The sequence below is a fragment of the Ctenocephalides felis genome, unplaced genomic scaffold (assembly GCF_003426905.1).
Source record: "Ctenocephalides felis isolate EL2017-DRISC unplaced genomic scaffold, ASM342690v1 CF-g0.4_SCAFFOLD_01604, whole genome shotgun sequence".
Taxonomy (NCBI): Eukaryota; Metazoa; Arthropoda; class Insecta; order Siphonaptera; family Pulicidae; genus Ctenocephalides; species Ctenocephalides felis.
The window spans coordinates 23,684,142-23,704,281 of NW_020537758.1; the positions used below are offsets into that span (position 1 = coordinate 23,684,142).

General features: G+C 28.1%; 1 protein-coding gene across 1 annotated transcript in view; it reads left to right on the forward strand.

Moving 5' to 3' along the window:
- The window catches only part of LOC113373537 (inactive dipeptidyl peptidase 10), a 91,288-nt gene that overhangs the window by 45,225 nt on the left and 25,923 nt on the right, over window positions 1-20,140 (forward strand). Inside the window, exons 2-3 of the mRNA XM_026613829.1 lie at window positions 16,250-16,393; window positions 18,132-18,238. Of these exons, the coding sequence (XP_026469614.1) occupies window positions 16,280-16,393; window positions 18,132-18,238 (221 nt within the window). The 5' untranslated portion in view covers window positions 16,250-16,279. The remainder of the gene's footprint in view (window positions 1-16,249; window positions 16,394-18,131; window positions 18,239-20,140) is intronic.

A 20,140-nucleotide genomic window follows, 5' to 3' on the forward strand; every position in this document is an offset into this window, starting at 1 on the left:
TTATATTTAGTGGATTATTTATTTAGTTGTAGTGAATGACAAGTTTAGTAACGTTTATTAGTGCTATTTACATCTGTTACACATTAATTTAGGAACACTCATGAAAAAGAATAATTTTTTGCCAAAACGTGTAGCATAGATTTTTAATATTTGATTAAAAGTAGCTGCTTTGAAGATTTTTTAAATTCATTTCTATATATATATATATATATATATATATATATATATGCGTGTGTGTATGTAAAAGTATACATAATTTTTATCAAATTTAAACAATAATCTATTTTTCTAACTTTTTTTTAAATGCTTTTTCATGCTCAATTTCTCCTCGTATCAGATAACAATAAATATTAACAATAAGTATATTTTTATATTAAAATAAACTCACCTAAATAATGAAAATAAAAATTATGCTATGAATTCAATAAATTATTAAACAATAATCGAATAATCAATTTTTATACCTAATTATTATCAAGCAATAGTGCCATAACACGTGATAACTTTTATCGAACATTACTAATTTTAAATTTATTATAATTGATAATTAAAATTATATGATTATACTATCAAAACTCATTTACACAATTACATTGCACTAAAAAATACTGTTAATAAATAATAAAAATTTTAACTATATATATATATATATATATATATATATATATATATATATATATATTATCTAAAAAATCTAAATCTTATATATATATATATATATATATTTATATATAATGTATCAAGTAAATATAATTAGGTATATATATTTCTGACTAGATTTAAGGGAGATATAAATTGTGAAACTGTTCAAATTGAAAACCTCTCCTTCGACTCATCCTTATTTTTATGTACAGAAGTACTTAAGTTGCCAAATATATATTTCTGACTAAATTTAGGTGCAACATAATTTGTCAAATTTTATCAAATCCTCTCCTACTCATCCATAGTCGTGGTTGGGCAAAACCGCCGATTCTACAATGCGTTCAACGAAGCGTTCAGAAGGCGTCGAAAATAAAACGAGCATAATAGAATCGCATTTTGAAACTGCCTACACGAATTTCGAGTCACATTAGAGACACGATTCAATATTTTATAGAATTTATATAAAAAGCCCGAACGTTTTCATGAACCGCGGCGATCGAACCGTGAAATTGTGAATAAGGCGAAATGACGAAGCGAATGCAATCAGAGGAATCGAAGCAAATTTACAATATATTCTTGTTTTTGTAATAATATTGGCCAGTAATATGGTGATTTATTTAGATTTTTTAATAATACTATATACCCGTAAAGTTTTTGATGCCAAATTTGACTTGGCTGTTCTATTTTCAAAAAATTGTAGTGTATCATCCAAGACATGTTTCTTCTAAACTTTTCGGTTTCCCAATACCATATTATTGGGAGGTATGATTATAATCATATAGAAATTAAAAAGATCTATTATTAAGGATTATTAATGTATATGATATGAAGATGTAAATTAGTGCTTAGTAGAAATCATTGAATTTATATTCAAAATTTATGTATATCAACATCGTTGAAATAAGGTTAAAGGGTTAAATTAAATATCTAACCTACTTATCCTATTCAACCTACTTTGAAAAAGTTATAGCTGGAAGATCTATTATATATAGTGATACTAAATGAATAATACTATACTAAATATAGTATAAAATACCTATGATGATTAATAATCAGGATGGCAATAAATTCATACAGCTTAAAATAAACTTCATTAAAAGATGCGGTTTAATGACAATAAACGTTATCATGTTTTCTAAATTTGAAATATTTCGAATTATGTCTAGAAATAAAATGCAGTAATATAATAAATATATAAATCCATCCCGAATTCTCCGACTGGGCAACCGTCTTGCACAAAAGCAGTTCACTTCTATAATACGGATATTGAAATAAGAATACCAAGTTAAGATATATCTTTTCGTACTTGGAAAAATATTGCGCAACAAAAACTACAACATTATTCTCGAACAGTAGAAATTTGAAAAAGTAGAAAAAGTTTATAAAAATGTTCCTTGCAGTTATATTATATTATACACACACACACACACACACACATATATATATATATATATATATATAATAAATTACTAAAATGCATGTTTGAATGTATACCATCATAAGATGTCCAATCACTGGATTGACATTCGATTTAAACATTCTAATTAATACCAAAAGTTTAAATTAAAGAATAAAAATGCAGTACCTACTGAAAAGACTGTTTTTGTGTGATAATTACGATTTTTAATTATGTCGGATTTCAGTTTATCCGATTTTTTGGCCATTACAGTAAATTTAATAAACATGTATAGATATGTTACTTCAATGTTATTTGAAACTGATATACGTTAGAATCATGCCCAAATTTAAAATTGCAAACTGACTGACATTTGAAAATAACACCAGAACACTATGGAACTGAACCCTAAGAACATAAGAATAAACGCAGAATAATTGAGATCAAAATGACAAATGCGAAAGAGTAAATTGTAAAAATAATAATTCCCATGCGCGTCATGTTTCGTCTTTTTGTTTCATCGATTTTGAATAGCGCCTTTCCCAGGGTGGTCCCGGGTTGCGCGACTGCTACGGCGGCTACTACGGCACCGTAGCATCGTGCGTAGACATCGCTCAATGGCGCATCGATGGGATTTTGGCAGGCGTAGAGGGTTACAAGATCTATTGCTTGGGTCTACGAGCAAGACCTTAGACCCTGGGGTATCCGAATGATCATACGGAGTCGACTAAAGCCCATACTTAAAACCCTAAATCTTAGATGAAACTCTTGTCGAGGACCCCATAATTGGAACCTTAAAATTAGGTAGTACTCTAGAGCTTGATTTAACAACTATTTTTAAGAAATGCAAAACATACCTTATGAAGCATATCTTTATATAAATATGTAACGTGACATATGTTGCCGGATTGATTAAATAGTTATGAAAAAAAATGTCTCAGTACAAAAATTGTTTAATTCAATTCGACGTATCTTTGATTAAGCAGTAATATTATAATAGCCTTATTTAAAACATTTAGAAAATTAATTGTTCAGACAGATTCTAAAAAACAATTACTATTCTCAAAATTTTGCAAATATTGTAGGCAAGCAATTACTATGCTATGTTCATATTTTAATTTCCGTATTTTTCGAATAGTTTTCTAGACTAAAAATTAAAATAATAAACTAAGTAAAAATTAAAAAATTAATTTTAAATAGTTATTTATTCGTGTTTATAGCTAGCCTAAATGTACCAAATACTCTTACATATTGTTTTTGGAAATTTGGAAAAATCAATCGGAAGAAATAAAGTAATATTAGAAAAATGTTTCAGATACAATAATATTTTCATAAAAAATTTAGCAATTCAGTTATTTTCAAATGTTGAGATTATATAAATTTTTCAAAAAAAATGCAATGTAGTAACAGACAACAACATAATTTGCTGTAGATTAAATATGTATGAAAAAAGGTCCCATGGAAATATTTTTATCATTTGGTATCTGTACGAACCCATAAGATTTATTTCATAGGACTATGCGATATCTACTGTGCGAATAAATCATACGAACTTTTTTTGTCCCCAATCATAAAAGTCAGCAATAGATATAGTATAGTATTATACTGTAATAAACTGCAGTATATAGCACTTTTTGGTGTAAATACTCGTATATTTATCCAATCAATCTATTTTACGGATTATTGCTGACCAACTTTTTGCATATTTTGACTTTGTTATATGTTTAACAAGTTTTTTAAGAAAATAGAATGAAGTAAAAAAATCTTGGAGAAAGAAGCAGTACAAAACATTTGCCGCCACTGAAATGAAATATGATCCAACACACGTCGCAGCAATTCTTTTAACTTGAAAGTTGGCATTGTGCTGCCGCAGTAAAACCAATTAGTTTTGTTCTCTATATTTTGTTCATAGTCTTCAAGAAAGCACGGGAAACTTTATTTTGTTATGGTAATTTTAAAAAAAACATTTATTTTGAAATGAATAAATGAAACTAAACAAATATACAGATAATAAACAGATATAAAAAAGCAAATATACATATAATAAGCTAAACTTGCAACTGAAGTTTTGTTTGAAATAAAAATGCTTTGGGATGTATATTTTCAAATTAGGCAATTTGCTATAAATAATTTATATTATAATGTCAGTAAATATGCAATTTGAGAATCTTTGAGAAGAATATAAATGATTTTATTAGCTACAAAAGGAAAGTTTTTTGAACGGGTGCCAAATGCGCGCAACGGCCTATAAAATATACAAATACTATAGATATATTTATTGCATATATTGATTTATCTTCAGTTTTATTAAAAATAAAACTGATTCAATATTTCTATCAAAGATTAAAATATTAATTTAGTGCAAAATATAAATGAGTGAGCTAACAATAAAAATTAATTTTAATAAATTTCAGAAAAGCATAATATTCAGATAAATTATTAAAATGATATTAAATTGTTGACTTTTTACATAACATGGCAGGGAAGAGAAAAGAATGATATATAAAATAATTTAAAATTATTTTATTAACTCATAAACATATTCCTTAAATTTTATTTTCTCATCAAATCTTATGAAATGATTACGTATTTCGAAAATAAAATTAGTTATTCACAATTTTTGAGACGTCTATGAATGTTTAATTAATACTTTCTAATAATTTTTTCTCGATAATAGTTTACTCACAAATGATATAAAGCCAACAAAAACATTTACTATTTGAGAAGTCTATAAATGTTTAATTAATATTCTCTAATAATTTTTACTCGATAATAGTTTACTCACAAATGATATAAAGCCAACAAAAACATTAACTATTTATCTATTCATTTTTAAGTATTTAATGGAAATACTTAAATAATATATATTTTCATATATAATTTATCTAATTGTAAGGCATAGAGGTCAGAGTACAATATAAAGCACCATAAATTTAGCTTTCCACTTGTGCCATTTAAAACGCTTTATTTACCAGGAAGTGACATTCGTGTCGCCTAAAACTTGTGAAAATTGTTTGAGCAGAATAATTCGCAAAAGTCTATGTAATATAGGTCATAATTTTCACTGCCATAATAATGTAATTCCGGCATGTGTGCGGTATCAACTCAGGATCTCGCATTGCTTCAAACTACTTAACAAAATTACACACAACAAACTCCTGGGATGTCGTATTGTTGTTTTCTAACTCGCTCTTGATATAAAGTTAGATATAAAGTTAGGATAAACGTATTAAGATGTTTTATTCATCACTCGCACAGGACGACATAACATACCACTGTGCTAGACACAGTAATAAAATCAAGTTTAGTTTTGGGGTAAATTTCAAGTAAATCTAATAATGGTTATATAAATACAGCAATTCAAGATTTTTCCGATTCTTTCAGTATCTTTAAAATAATGCATGCAAAATTTTAAATAGGTAACGGTTATAACACCTAACCAGAAAAATCACTTTTTGTTCCAAACAGGAATTGTATATTTATTATTAAAGATTTCCGAACCAAATCTCAGCTAGTAATAAATATAAAATGGTCCCATAAAAAATTAATCTCAATCCACGAAAAGGTTATGTAAATAAACGCACGTCGACCGCCAGACTATCCGCAAAGGTTTCCAGCTGAAAAAAGTTGCCAGAGCGCGCTCATCAAACAAAAAATCCGCAGAGCTTTCACAAGAATAATAATGAATTTTCTTAAGGGAAACATTGAATATTGACTTAATCGAGATTCCGTTTTTTATGAAAGAATCCGCTGAATAGGATTAAAATTTCTTGCACGGAAATATTGAGAAAAACGGAAATTGATACGTTTTTATTTCTTGGTATATTGGTTCATTTTAATAAACATGTTCTTTATTATTTTCATATGCTTACTGTATTATTAACGTATTAATGAGGTGATAGATTTGCCTATTGGCTGGGAAAACGATATTGAGTGACAAATATAAACTGCTGGCATTGATACAAACATCAGACTCACGGGCGCTCCATTAGACGTATCATCGTATGTTTTGCACGCAGCGGTTTGTATTTTGTCAAACTATTTCAATATGGGAGCAAGTAATAATATTCTAAGCTAAACAGAAATCTAAATCTTTAGCATATTCTCTGGTATCAAGATCAATCTGGTATAAAATTTTGGTTTATTCACATATAAAATCAATTGCTTATTGGATGACTTTTTAAAATTGCAAAGCCAAATCGATTGCTTATCGAATACGTTTAGGGTAGTTTTGAATGTAATATGCATAAAAAAAATGCAAATTATATATTAGTGAGTTATCATTATTTATCACAAATCAATTCTCAATTAAGTAATTAAAATACAAAAATAATATAATACAAAAACAAATTTTCTCAAAATTGGAGCTGCTTTTGAGGATTTCCTCATATCTTGTTTTGTTAATAGAATATTCATTTCACCAACATATATTAAATCCGTTCCACAATTAATTTTAAATGATTTATATGAGCTCAAAGGTGTAAATAATTGTATTATATGATACTCGCTTCGAGCAGCTCGATGTCAAGAAGTAGTGATGACATCGGTTTTCATTTGAAAATATATCTAATGATAACAATAAGCTCCCTAGTGGTAATAGCCCTTATCCGACATTGCTGTAACAATAAACATCTATCGCTATTGCCAAAATAGTAATACAAAATTCAGCACAAGATTTAGGAGCAATCTATTAAAATCTGACCACCTTAAGTTCCTATTGCTGTTCAAAGATAATATTGAAAAATAATAATAATTTAACAACAATTTTTTAATACTTATTAATAATAATTAATGAAGATAATAAACAACAGCAAATTTTACCATTTTAAATAATTAACACAGAAACCTTTTAGGTGATATTATATATTATATGCCTATGACAACATAATTTATGTTACCTTTGGACGTATGTTACTACTAATTACTACATTTTAAAATTCAAATCTATCAATGCCATAATAATTTGTAATTTACTGAGACAATTATTGAGAAATATGATTTTAAATCTCTGACGTATTAGTTTAAATTTGTCTAGTATATCCATAACAGTGCTAAACCATCTGCATTTGTTTCATAGTAATAGGCTAATCTGTTTCCTCATTATTGTATAGAAATTAAAAAATGATTCATTTCTAAAGCTTCTTTATATAAACTTTCACTAATAAGATTCCTAATTCTGAAGTGATAATTTAAATTTGTCTAGTATATCCAAAACATTGCTAAATCAATTCACAACAAGGCTCTCTTTTACCATCAGCATTTGCTTCATTGCAATAGACTAATCTGTTTCCTCAATTATTATTATTGTATAGAAATAAAAAATGATTGATTTCTAAAGTTTATTTAGATCAACTAACATAGCAGAATGTTCTCAAATGAATAATTCGACCAGCTCTCTTTCTATTCCTGTCAGACTATCTGCTATCTTTGCAATTGTAGCAAAGCTCGTTCGTGAAAATTGACAGCATATCTCTTGGTTCGAAGAGAAGTGCGGATGTGCAGTCTGCAATCAACTTGAGATCCTGCAGACAGGCATGGTTTAAAGACTTCCAATACCGATATACCAATACCAAATATCGATACCATTACCGATATTCAGTTCTCAAAAGCATACGGTGGAGCACTGAAGCATTCGACACCATGTGCTTGCTGCCAGATGTATCGTAAACTGATAGTGTTTGGGAAAACTGTTTACAGAGACAAAGGAGACAATTTTCCTTTGAAAAGTGGTTTAATTCTATACAAGCTTTAAGAGAATAATTAAATTATATTACGGTGAAACAACGTGAAGTGAAATACTAGTGATCGTAAACATCAGACCAATAAGTGCTAACTAAAATAAGCTGGTAATATGATTAATAATATATATAACAGACAAATTGTAATTTAATTAATAAAAAATCCATCAATTTATTTTATAGAGTTCGTGATACTTGAAATTTTCCAGAAAAGCTAAACCAAGTGTAGTAGTGAAGAAATTTTAAGTATAATTTATCATGTAACTGTGTAGTAAAATTATTTCACACTTAAACTATTTACATGATTTTTTGTGTGTTTTGTTAAAAATAATTATTTAATTTTGACAAACAAAATCTAAGTGCTTCAACTACATTATGAAATTATTATAATACAATCAAAGTTATTTGCTATAATTATAAACATATTTGTCAGAAAAGTGTTCTGGAGTGCTAGTGAAAAATAATGATCTACAGGAATAATGCCATGCTCTTCTATGTATTTGCACAAAGAGTATAGTCAAAATACTTGATTGGATTAGTTTTGAGGTACATCCATAAGTAATCCAATGTATGAATTCAGTCATTTTATGTGTTACTAGTTTTTCTGAACAAATTATTTTCCAAGAGCACCAATCCTTTATCTACCCAACTTTATATCCATTTGATCTTCTATCAATCTGTATTTTCTCTTTTTTTAAACTCATCAATTTCAATGATAAGAAATTGAACTGAACAATATTTATGGTTCGGCAGAAACTTTGTATAATTTTCGAGCATCCATAACACTCCAAATTTCATCAAATAGTTTCATTACATTTCCATTTTAAAATTGAATGTATTTTATTTCTATGTAATCAGCTGTGATATTTTTCCTTGGCAGAGTTCCGAATGTCATCTCGAATATTATTCAATGTAATTGGGTCAAGCGCAAATGGTTTGTCAATAAGAAAACGGATTAGAACTTACTCAATGTCTTTTGTGAAAAATTATTTTAGAAAACTTAATTAAGAGTCCGAAAAACTTTTGGCTAACGACACAATGGAAAATCTTTATGGGTAATTTAATCAAGATTGAGCGTGATTAATAGAAATTGGTAAATTTTAATTAAGAAAAGATGAGTTTTATGAATAAGATCCAGGGAAAGGTTACTTTAAAACTTAGTTAAGGTATTTTGATCATTTGTCTAAAATCTTAAAAAAAGTATTAAAATGAATATATTAAAAAAATATTTCTAATAAGCAGCTATATAAATTAACATAGGGTGTTCCATGTCGGAACGGGCTAAAGGACGGCCTAGTGTAGGCGGAATTGCTATTCCAAGCTCCCGCTCGGAAAGCTGCATCGGGCAGCAGCAATGTTCATTTTTACTTGAAAATATGCTTCCAATTAAAAATAAGCCCATTTCGGGCACTGTGGTATAAAATGGCAATGAAAAATCTCTCACACTATTCTTCCCTAAATCGAGTTAGAGTTCAACTCAACTCACTGACCTGCCCTAGGGTAGTACCAATTACAAATTAACATAAGACTTTGCTAAGACCTGAACAAGGATATAGTAGTAACTTTCACTGGCATTATATATTAGTTTCCAATTGCAAATTGCGATAATAAAATACAATATTATTGCTATAAAGCCGAGTAAAATAGACCACTATAATAATATTTCAGGTTTAGTATGAATCAAATCTATTTTATGAGATCGGTGAAAGAATTTGATGATGTTGTTTACGGTGAGAGGATTCGTGTGATGTTGAAGAGATGACATAAGGAAATGGAGTGTCATTCACTTGGAAATCGATACTGCCGACGTTCTTGGCACAATAAAGACGACAGATCAATGATAGAAATGATTATTGTATATATATATATATATATATATATATATATATATACATATGTATATGTATGTATGTATCTTACCCCCTAAGGAAATAGGTCTGCAATATGTACTATTAGGGCGCCTAGTCGCTTTAGCACCTATCTACTACTAAACGACTATTTAGAAATCTCTTTAAAATTTTTGTATTTCTTTAATTAATGAATTTTCACATAAAAAATAAAATAATTAAAAATTATTTTCATTAATTATTATATATCATGTTCACTTCGTGTAGATAAAGAATTTCTAAGAATTTTCTAATTTCTAGCCTATGGGACTGTCCTTGAAAAATTATTGGTGAAAGTCTTTTGGCGTTTCACTTTTTGTGAAAATTCATTATTCCTTTAGAATAAATTCATCACATTTTTTTTTGTATTATTACTAATTGTCAGAGTAAAATCATGTTACTAATAATACTGATCTTGCTAGATGTATCTTATAAGTATATTATAAACACAACTCGGCTTTGTTTATACAAGAATGCGTATTCAATAATGTATACAAATTATTTAATGAATACGAACGTAATTCGTTTTGAGTAAGAGGAAAATGATGCCAAACCGCAAATAATAAATATTTATCTAGAAATCAACAGTGATTTATTGCAAACTACTTTGTAAATAATTGTTGATGAACATAATCGCGAGGAAAGATGCACACTTAATATTCACTCAAAATTATAAATAATTTGAATGAGAATAAAAAAAAGCATAACTACCTAAAAAATGGTTGGACTTATGAAAAAAATTAAATTAAATCTCAATCTAGTATAAATTTAGAATATTATAATAAACGATTTCTTGAATTGAAAAATAAAAGGTTTATTGTGATTATTAAAGTGATTATTGATTTGTCACAATTTTTGGTGATATTTTACCAAAATTCCTGAGCATATTGACAACTTATATTTAACTACTCTCAATTTATAATATTTTTGCAGACATAGCAATATATTTTATAGGAGTGTCCTAATAATACGATACTACTATTTATATACTATATATATATGTGAATCATTGAGTTTTTCAATGGGGTGAAATCATTTGATATTTCATATCAGAATTTATTTTAGCAATTAATTGTCCGATAAAAACTTCCATTTCATCATATTCTTTTGCTCTGAATTCACGTAGAACATTTATTAATCAAATATTTTCGCATACGAAAAAATATATAATGAATAAAAAGGTAAATATGGGCCATGTACTGAACCCACACAAATACTGACCCATCGAATGCATATACAACACTTTATTATTACTAAATTTATTACAATGCTAGACTAGAATCTATAAAAAAAATGAAATGAATCTATAAAATAAAACACCTGATTTAGGGTTAAAGGATTTCCAAAATATCTATATATCCTTGGTTATATTATTTATTCCATGTATACTTTCGAATCCGGGTTTTGTTAAATATGGCACTAGTTATAAAAATGATATATTTTTATGAAAAAGTCCTTCGGCATAATAAAAAAGGGTATCAAATCTCCTGTTCGAGTTAGTTATACAAAAACCTTTGACCGTGTCCGGTTTTGTTTTTATGGTTCCGGGAACGTGATATGCAGAGATCGTTAGCACATTTATTTTATATATTGACAAGATAGATAAAAAATAAATATATTTTTATTTTAATTGGATGTAAACAAAAATATAATAAAATGACAAAATATATATATATATATATATATATATATATATATATATATATTGTATAAAAAAATAAGTTACCTGTTATTAATAATTACTGTTAATAATCAAACTACCTGTTAAAATAGTCGAATGTACTGAGTGTATAGTTTGCTACGTAAAATAAAACAAAAAAAAACAAAAAAAAACTGATATTACCATATACTTCGTTATAAACTAATTCTATACTTTTTCCATGCAAAAAGAATTGTCAGCCAACAAAATCAATTTATAAATTGCTTGTCAATATATAATTGAATTATCGATTCTGAATAAAATAATTTCACTGTTATAATAATATTTCATCGTGATATTATTCTTCAATTTGCCTTATGCAATAAATTTTCCACGAAAACGGGAAATTACTTTTCAATCAAATCGGTTTATAGAAAATACAACAAAGTGCATTTCTTCTATTTGAATAATGAGAACGAAATCAATCATAACAAATCTACTTTAAAATATTTCTGTTTATTTTGTGAAGAAATTTAGACTTTGATATACAATTTACTCTCTCGTTAGAAATTGTAAAGTAGAAAAATAATTATTTTGCGCAAAAAAATCTGTAGCGGACTTTATCATCAGTAAGTACAGTAGTTTTAATTGAATATAAAGTTTAGATAATAATGTGTACATTAAAAGCAATTATAGGTAATTCAAATAATCGTTTTGAAATAACAAAATACTAGGTATCAGTGACAAAAAGCAAGTTGCAAACACTTTGCGATATGTGTAACTAATTCACATACTCAGTACGAATCGTTAATCAGCAACTTTTAAAATTGTGATAATGAAAGATTGAAATTTTGATATGGTCCATGATTTCAAATTTTACTGTGTATTTATAATTAGACTACTCTTGATAGTTCCATATTACATGAAATTAGATTGCTAAATTAATTGAGGCGCTGCAACATTTTCACAGGGAGGTACCAAAATGTTGGAAATCACTTTTTTCGGACGTTTTTCAAGACCTAACTTCGATTCCCAATATATCTCTTCAATGGTTTTTGAATGTTTAAAGTCGCTACTACTGAAAAATTGCACTTTACTGTAACAACAAGTTACAAAGAAAGGAAAATTTCTTAATAATACCCATATGTACAATTACACAAATTTCAATAATTGTAAAGAAAGTAATTGTCCAAGTCATATTACCAGCGTTAAATACATATAATCATTTCGTTTCTAGTAAAGTGTAAAACAATGTTATCAATCACTGTAGAATTAGAAATCAAGAACCGATGTATCGTACATCAGTTGATGACAATTCACAATCCCTCTGAGATTTAATTCATCTCATAAATCCATCAACGCCTTGTTAGGAAATAGTAGAAGAGCTGGACGTAATTTAATTTAAACAAAAAATCAGAACAAGCAAACTGCCACAAACCTCAATTTGAAAGAACAAATAAATCAACTACAAAACAACTACAATGCCACAAACCTTGAAAGAACAAATAAATCCTTTGTTATTGATATTTTATATTTGGACAATTTATAACATCGATTGCGGAGAATGTATATATGAGAGAAAACACTTTCTGCGATTAACAATAAATTATTGTATTTCTTTTGTCAATGGAAATCGACACTGTGTATTTTTGATTGAATATAATGAAGTTAACAGTTGTAAAAAATGTATATAAATGCTTCTAACCGACTACGATAGAAATTGCTTTGATTACGTTTTGGCATATATGCATCAGTTCTTGGTCCATTTTACATTAATAAAATAAATTGTTTTGATTTTACAATCTTTATACAACATCAGTTATCAATAAAATGATATTTAGAGCACCATATCCTATATACGATTTCGCCGACTTTCATCCCCATGATCTTTCCGTGCCAGAAGCGTTGTTTATTGCTTTCCGTAGCCAGACGGAGCGCCATGGGGGCCCGCAAACGCTAACGACACAACAAACGCGACCTGCTCTTCCAAGACTCCCAAGAGTTAGTATTATCGATCCCGGGGGCTCCCCGAGAGTGGCAAGAAACAATAACATCACGACATACGGAACCCGCATTGGTTGCACAATGAACCATACGGAAAAAGGAAGATGACAGGAGCTAGTATCATGAAATTGTAATTTAACACATGAAGATTCGTTTATACGAATAATGTCTAACATTAATTATTGTTGAAACCTTCTTCTTTAACCATTTCGCTACGAGCGTCGTCTATGGACGACATCCAGTGTGACAAATTTTGTCTCAAAATTTATCACTCTGTATTAAATTATTGAAAAATACAATCTGTTATTGTGTTTGTTAGTTTACCCGAAATGTAACTTTTAATTCTTAAATAATTTCTTATCGATCATGATTGCAATATTTGAAAATATTTTGTGTAACAAATTCTTGGGCGGTTTCATTGTCGTAGCGAAAGGGTTAATAGATAGATCTTTATATCAGTGTTTTTACGGGCAGTGTTTTATGCTTAAGATAAATAAATTGGTAAATAACTTTATTTAAACAAGTTTTGCTAATTATTATAAAAATATTGATGATATTCATACACATAAACTTACGTGGACAGCTATCAATTTGATTCAGTTAAAACGGTTCAAGTTCAATTGAAAAAATTAGGTATTTACGTTTGTTATATTTATATAAATTCTTCTTCAAATAATAGCAAAATAGCATCATATAGTTAAGTTGAATAAAGTGAGTATAATTATCATTAATAAACTTTAGGCTAACTTAAGTACTTGGTACACCTTAACTTTCAAGCCGGGGTAAAAACTTTATGAAGTCACTGAAGTCCAAAATATGTTATGAAACCCGACTATTAGTTTTTTTCTTGTCGTTGTAAGCTCCATCACTTGAAACTTTTATATTTTTTCAAGATAATGTCGCAAGCTTTCGTTATGGAATGAGAATGTATAAAACATGTGGTGCTTGAGATAATTTTTCTTGGATGGCGGAGAGAATGACAAAATCTCAAAATTAATGAAAACTTTGTGCGAATTTAACATGTATTGAAAATACATTCATTGCGAAGGTGATGGCATTTAGATAAGATAATCAATACTATCGAAAAATATACGAAAATTAAAAATGGCCTATTGAGTAACCAAATAGGTGCTTGTGTTGAAGGCCAACATAAAATCCTTTCATCAGCTTTTCCACATATTAATCCTTAATTTTAAAATTTAATAAATAATAAGCAGATATTTGTTAACAGTCTGTAAAAGTTCTGATAATACTCAATAAATGCATTTCGATTCAGAGGTTGAAAACAAAAGATATTCAGCATCCTTTCTCTAAAATATTACTATATATCAATCCATCTCTATCCAATTGAGCTTAAAGCTCAAAAGCACGTTCCATTAATCTATACCCGTTGTCAAGATAGAATATCATAGTTGCCTGATAGGACAAAGATAATCTTTCAACTGGAGGTTCGTTGGGGGTTTGGGGGGGGGGCGCATCATATAATAAGTTAATTAACATCGGAGTGCACGAGTCGCAATTAATATCCGGAATGCAGAGAGATTATCTCGATAGACAACAGAGAGGCAAAGTGTGTTCGGCCAAATTGAATAATAATTGAATAAACCGTTAAGAATTACAAATTTGTAATTAACCAGTTTAAATAGATAAGGATAAAAAAATACTTGATAATGGTAATGAACAAGTTTCGTAATTGTATTGAAAATAAATTGCTAATAATAATAATTAGTATAATATATATATATATATAATATATATATATATTATATATATATATATTATATATATATATATATATATATATATATTACAATCTTTTAGAAAATGATTTAAAACAGGTACCTATATTCAACTACTGAGTAACAATATTCGAAGCAGCGCCATGTATAAAAATATCAATCACCAACTCGCAAATAGAATCTTTAATTAAAATCTTCAGGGAAAACGTCCTTTGAATTTCAATTTCTCTTAAAATCGGAATTAATTATATCAAATGGCCTGTGAACACGTTTAATCAAGACTAGAATTCAAAGAGATGTCAGATAATAGCAAACTGATGTCATTGAATTGAATAGAAACGCGATCAAATGTATTGATTTATAAAATAATGCAAATTTTAGAGACAAGTACTACGCTTACTAGCTTTTCTGAATAATTTAAGCAATAAAAGGAAATAATTAGGAATTTATAAGTAGTACAATATATGAAATATTTACGAATAGTTTTAATTAATATCATATGCTGTAACATAATATACGATACAAATCAAGAATTTGTTAACTAGAACAACATTCGCACTTGTAAAGACTATAATTGTTTTTTTAAGTTTAGGTATTTTAACAGCAAGTTATAGCAATTGCAAAAAAATAGATAATGAAAATTTATGCACATCTTCACGTTTTATCGTTCAACGTTTTTTGAACATTTTTGAATATCTTAGAAAAAATTTTAGTAAGTGTGTGTGTATGTAGTATGTATGTATGTATGTCTGTTCGGATACAAATGTTTGTCGTCGTTTCCGAGAGCACGGATCAATACAGAAATTTGAATAATTGAAAAAAAAAAATTATTTGAATTGATGGGGAGATGTGTTGATTAGTTTTTGGCAAAAAGTAATAATTATAATAATTTCAAATAGAAGTAGAGTTTCTATATTTTATTATAAACTTTTTTTATATACTCCTAATACAAATTGGATCATATTTCTTGTTATATAACTATAATAACATAATCTTATTAGTGTATATAAATTCTAAATATGTTTATTCATATTCTGGTATTTCTAGTAACTATTCATTATTGGTCACAAGTGTGATTCGTCGAGTTTTATTAAATACAATTTTGGTACGATTAAGTATAACATATATAGGGACAAGTTATTTTTATAATTTTCGTTAATTTTTAATGTAAGATAAATAAAAATTTTCCTTTTTGTCTATTTCAGGGATCGCGTCTGTGGTGAAGTGCGTCTGTGATGCACGCCAATGTGCACACGGACCGCGGCGGCGGAGGCGGAGGCGGCGGCGGATCGTGGCGGTTACCGCCGGACGAGACGCTTCAAGTCGCAGATCCCAAGTCGAAAGAACCGGTCAGTTAAAAAAATACTAAATTATTATTACAATACCTTATCATTTAAAAAACGACTTTAAAGTTTTATTTTACTATTTAAACGCTATTTAAAACGAAACTAAGGTGCAAAAAAAGAACAGTGATTAAACGTTAGAAATGTAAATTACAGTATTCAAGTTAATTAGGTGTTATAATTAATTTATCAGCAAATTTATTAGTGCGTCTTAATTTAAGTTTTCAATGGTACTGCAAAATCTGAAAACTTCCTGTGAGTTGTTTGAATTTTGTGAAGTCTCACTAACGTTAATCCATTTAATTATAATTTGATTTGAATGCATCTTAACCATATAAGTATCTGTTAAGCAAGTCACAATAATATTAAAACAAATATTTTAAACTGAAATAATTGTTTGATTTGCATATTTTGATATCCGATTTTAACTTCCGTATTTTACATATTTCGTCTAATACAATATCATCAAAAAGCTTAATTCATGAATACAGATTTTTATAACCAAATAAACTTGAACACTGGTTTAAGTAAATGAGCAAATTTACCGCATTATCTCATATTCCGCATTATATATGACGCAACTTATAGACAGCACGTTGGTGAAAAATATATTCATCCCAAATTAAGAAAGAAATATGCTAAGTTAAGTTTTTATGCAAAATTATGCAAACAATCCTATTATTATCGAACAATAACAAAATTGAGGCATTAAGTACAGCACATGATTGAATTTTTAATGATAAAAACGATTGACTGGAGTTGAATGAAAATGGAATCGTTCAAGTATTACGTAAGCAGATTAATTACAATTATTTACCCTCGCATCCCCCTTGTCAGCAAAAGTAAGCAAAGCTCTTACCCCCTACCCCCATGCTTACGTAAACATTTTGCAAATAATGTAAAAAATAAAAATATTACCTATAACGTAATCATCTTCCAAACTCCCCTGCCCCCCATGTCAACCCAAAATAAGCAAATCAACAACCCCCCGCCCCCCTATAATGCTTACGTAATACTTGAACGGCCCCAGTGAACCAAATTCACTTGCTATTGTGAGAAATTAACTATATTTTGATCATTCACTAACAAAAGTATTATATCTCGAATTTGAAGAGATTCAGTAAGCAAGCGTATTGAATCTATACTCGTATAGATATGCAGAACTATAATCGTATAGTTGTAATGTAATCGCCCAAGACTATAATAGTCCTGCTATATTAACAGGCTTAATTGAAATACACAAGTCATAACAAACAGAAACTAAACTTTTAAAATTAAATTAAGTACGCATATAAATCCAAAAGTACAATTTGATCAAGCCAAAAATTAGAAGATTAGAAAGTAAATGAATCAGCGATCTGCCGCAATCTGCTCAATGAATTTTCTATACTATACGATTATTTATTGTTATTTTTATTTATTATTATTTTTTTTTTGCTTTTATATTTTATTCTCTGATTATGGTGTTATAATCTGATTGTTAAAATTAGAAAGAATAAATTATTAACAAAAAAAAATATTACAAAAAAAGTTATTAAATGTATGGCATTTCAAATAACCTGATCATTTTTTTAGTAGTAATTCAACTATTCCAATTAGGGAGCAGGTTTAGTAATTATCTATAATAATAGTCTATATAAAAATGAATTAATGAACAGTCCCCCAGCCTGCAGTCTATAATAGCAACCCCCAATTCATCATTTTCATTCATTTCTCATTCGTTTCGTTTTTCTTTCTCTTCCAGGACCTAATGTACGGTGGAGACGGACACAACTGGAAGAGCATCATTTTTTCTCTCCTGGTTATAGGTCTGGTCATTGCCGGAATCGTCACGGCCATTTATCTTCTGGGGTAAGTGTTTCACATTTTCATCACAATAAAAGAAAATATGAAGATTATTATTTATTAAATTTGTTATATCCGCAACATTTGTTAATCAATTATGCGGATGTAATGGAAAGTTATTGCGATAATATATATGCATTATGTTTAAGCTGTTAAGTCTTGAATATTTTACGTGGAATATTTATTTAGATCAGCACATTTTCGGCAACCCGGGTGGCAAGATTTGGAAGGCAAATTTCCACCAGTATGGGATTTCAGGTTTAGTTTTTGTACAAATTTATTTTTGTGAATTAACAGGTTTGTTTGACAGTTGGCACTCCACAAATTTATAATATGCAATTTTTTAATTGTAAATACAAATTTTGATGTTTTGTAATTTAACCGTGTGTTATTTTGAGTGTTTTTCGAGTTTTAGTTTTATTATTGTAACAAAAAATGTGTTGATTCATTCCTAACTATGTTTTTTATATACTCTTATTTAATTCATTAGCAGCAAGTTATGGCAGTTGTTGCGGATAAAAATTTAACCATAATGCAAAATTCGCAAAAATAATGTTAAACTTAAACATAATCATTAGAAATGTATATAAAATTAAATGCTCGTGATTCTGTATGCTAATTAAATAATAAAAAACAAACTAAATCACACAATAGAGAGTGATATTATAAATTAATAAAACCAATAATAAAGATTGTTATAAAGAAAATGAATAACATTACCTTGACTTTAACATTATTTGATGAAAATGCAATTGTAATAAATTACTAAAGAAATTAAAATATGATATAACTTCAATTATTGAGCAAAATAAAATAATAAATCAAAATGAATACAATATATGAATAAAACAAATGTAAACAATTATCAATTTTTGTATATTTTAATATGGCAATCATATTAGCAAGTCTTCTGCAATTCACGCTCCAGTTTCATTAGAGCAAATTAATAAATATAAGAAAGTCATTTGTTATTGATATCGAATAACAAAGGATATATTGAAGTATTTCCTTAGCTAAAAGAGCAGATGACGAATGAATATCGGATTGATACAGGATAAGAGAAAGCTCATACATATTGGCCTGAAGCCCAGAGCAAATCTCTCATATCTAAGATTGGTTTTGAAAGTCATCTTCTGATATATGAAAAATTGCGAACTCATTCGAGGTCATGAGTAGAATGGAGAGTTGCCGCTGCCGTGATGTTCCTTAACAGGAAAGATTTGAGGAGCTTATAAAGTATTTTGTGAATATAATAGATTTACATAAAAAAAAAACTTGAATATATCATATATTCAACTTATTTTGAAGAATTACCATGCAATCGAAGATTTACGTAAGAAATATATTGCAAGTTACATTTTATAACCATTTGTGTATTGTCAGCTTTGACGCTAGAAATATGGATAAATTGATTAAAATATATAAAATATAAAAACTCTGGTAAAGAGTTCATTCGTTCAATGAAATATTCGGCCAATCTGACACCTCTTTCTCAAAAATGGAAATAGTTTATAATTACAAAACTATTGTTAAAAGGTTCAAATGTGCATCATTTAATTTAATATAGTATATAGTATAACGATCATTTAATCTTTAAACGCGTTTTTCTCGAAACAGCATTTTCCGAATTTGCTGCAGCAATTACTCAAAAACAAATGATCCGATTACTATCAATTTTTTTTACATCTTCCATATATAGTTCTCCATAATATGAACTATCGATTTTTTGATCGGATCAAAAATCGAATTTTGGCAGTCCAAAAACGACCAAAATTTTGGGTAAAATTCGACTTTTTTTTAAAAAAAACGCCGTCATTTTTACAATTTTTTATTTTTTTTCTTTATCGTAGTTCATTTTACAGACAATATTATCTAGTTTAACGAGATTTTTTTTTAAAATTTTATCCA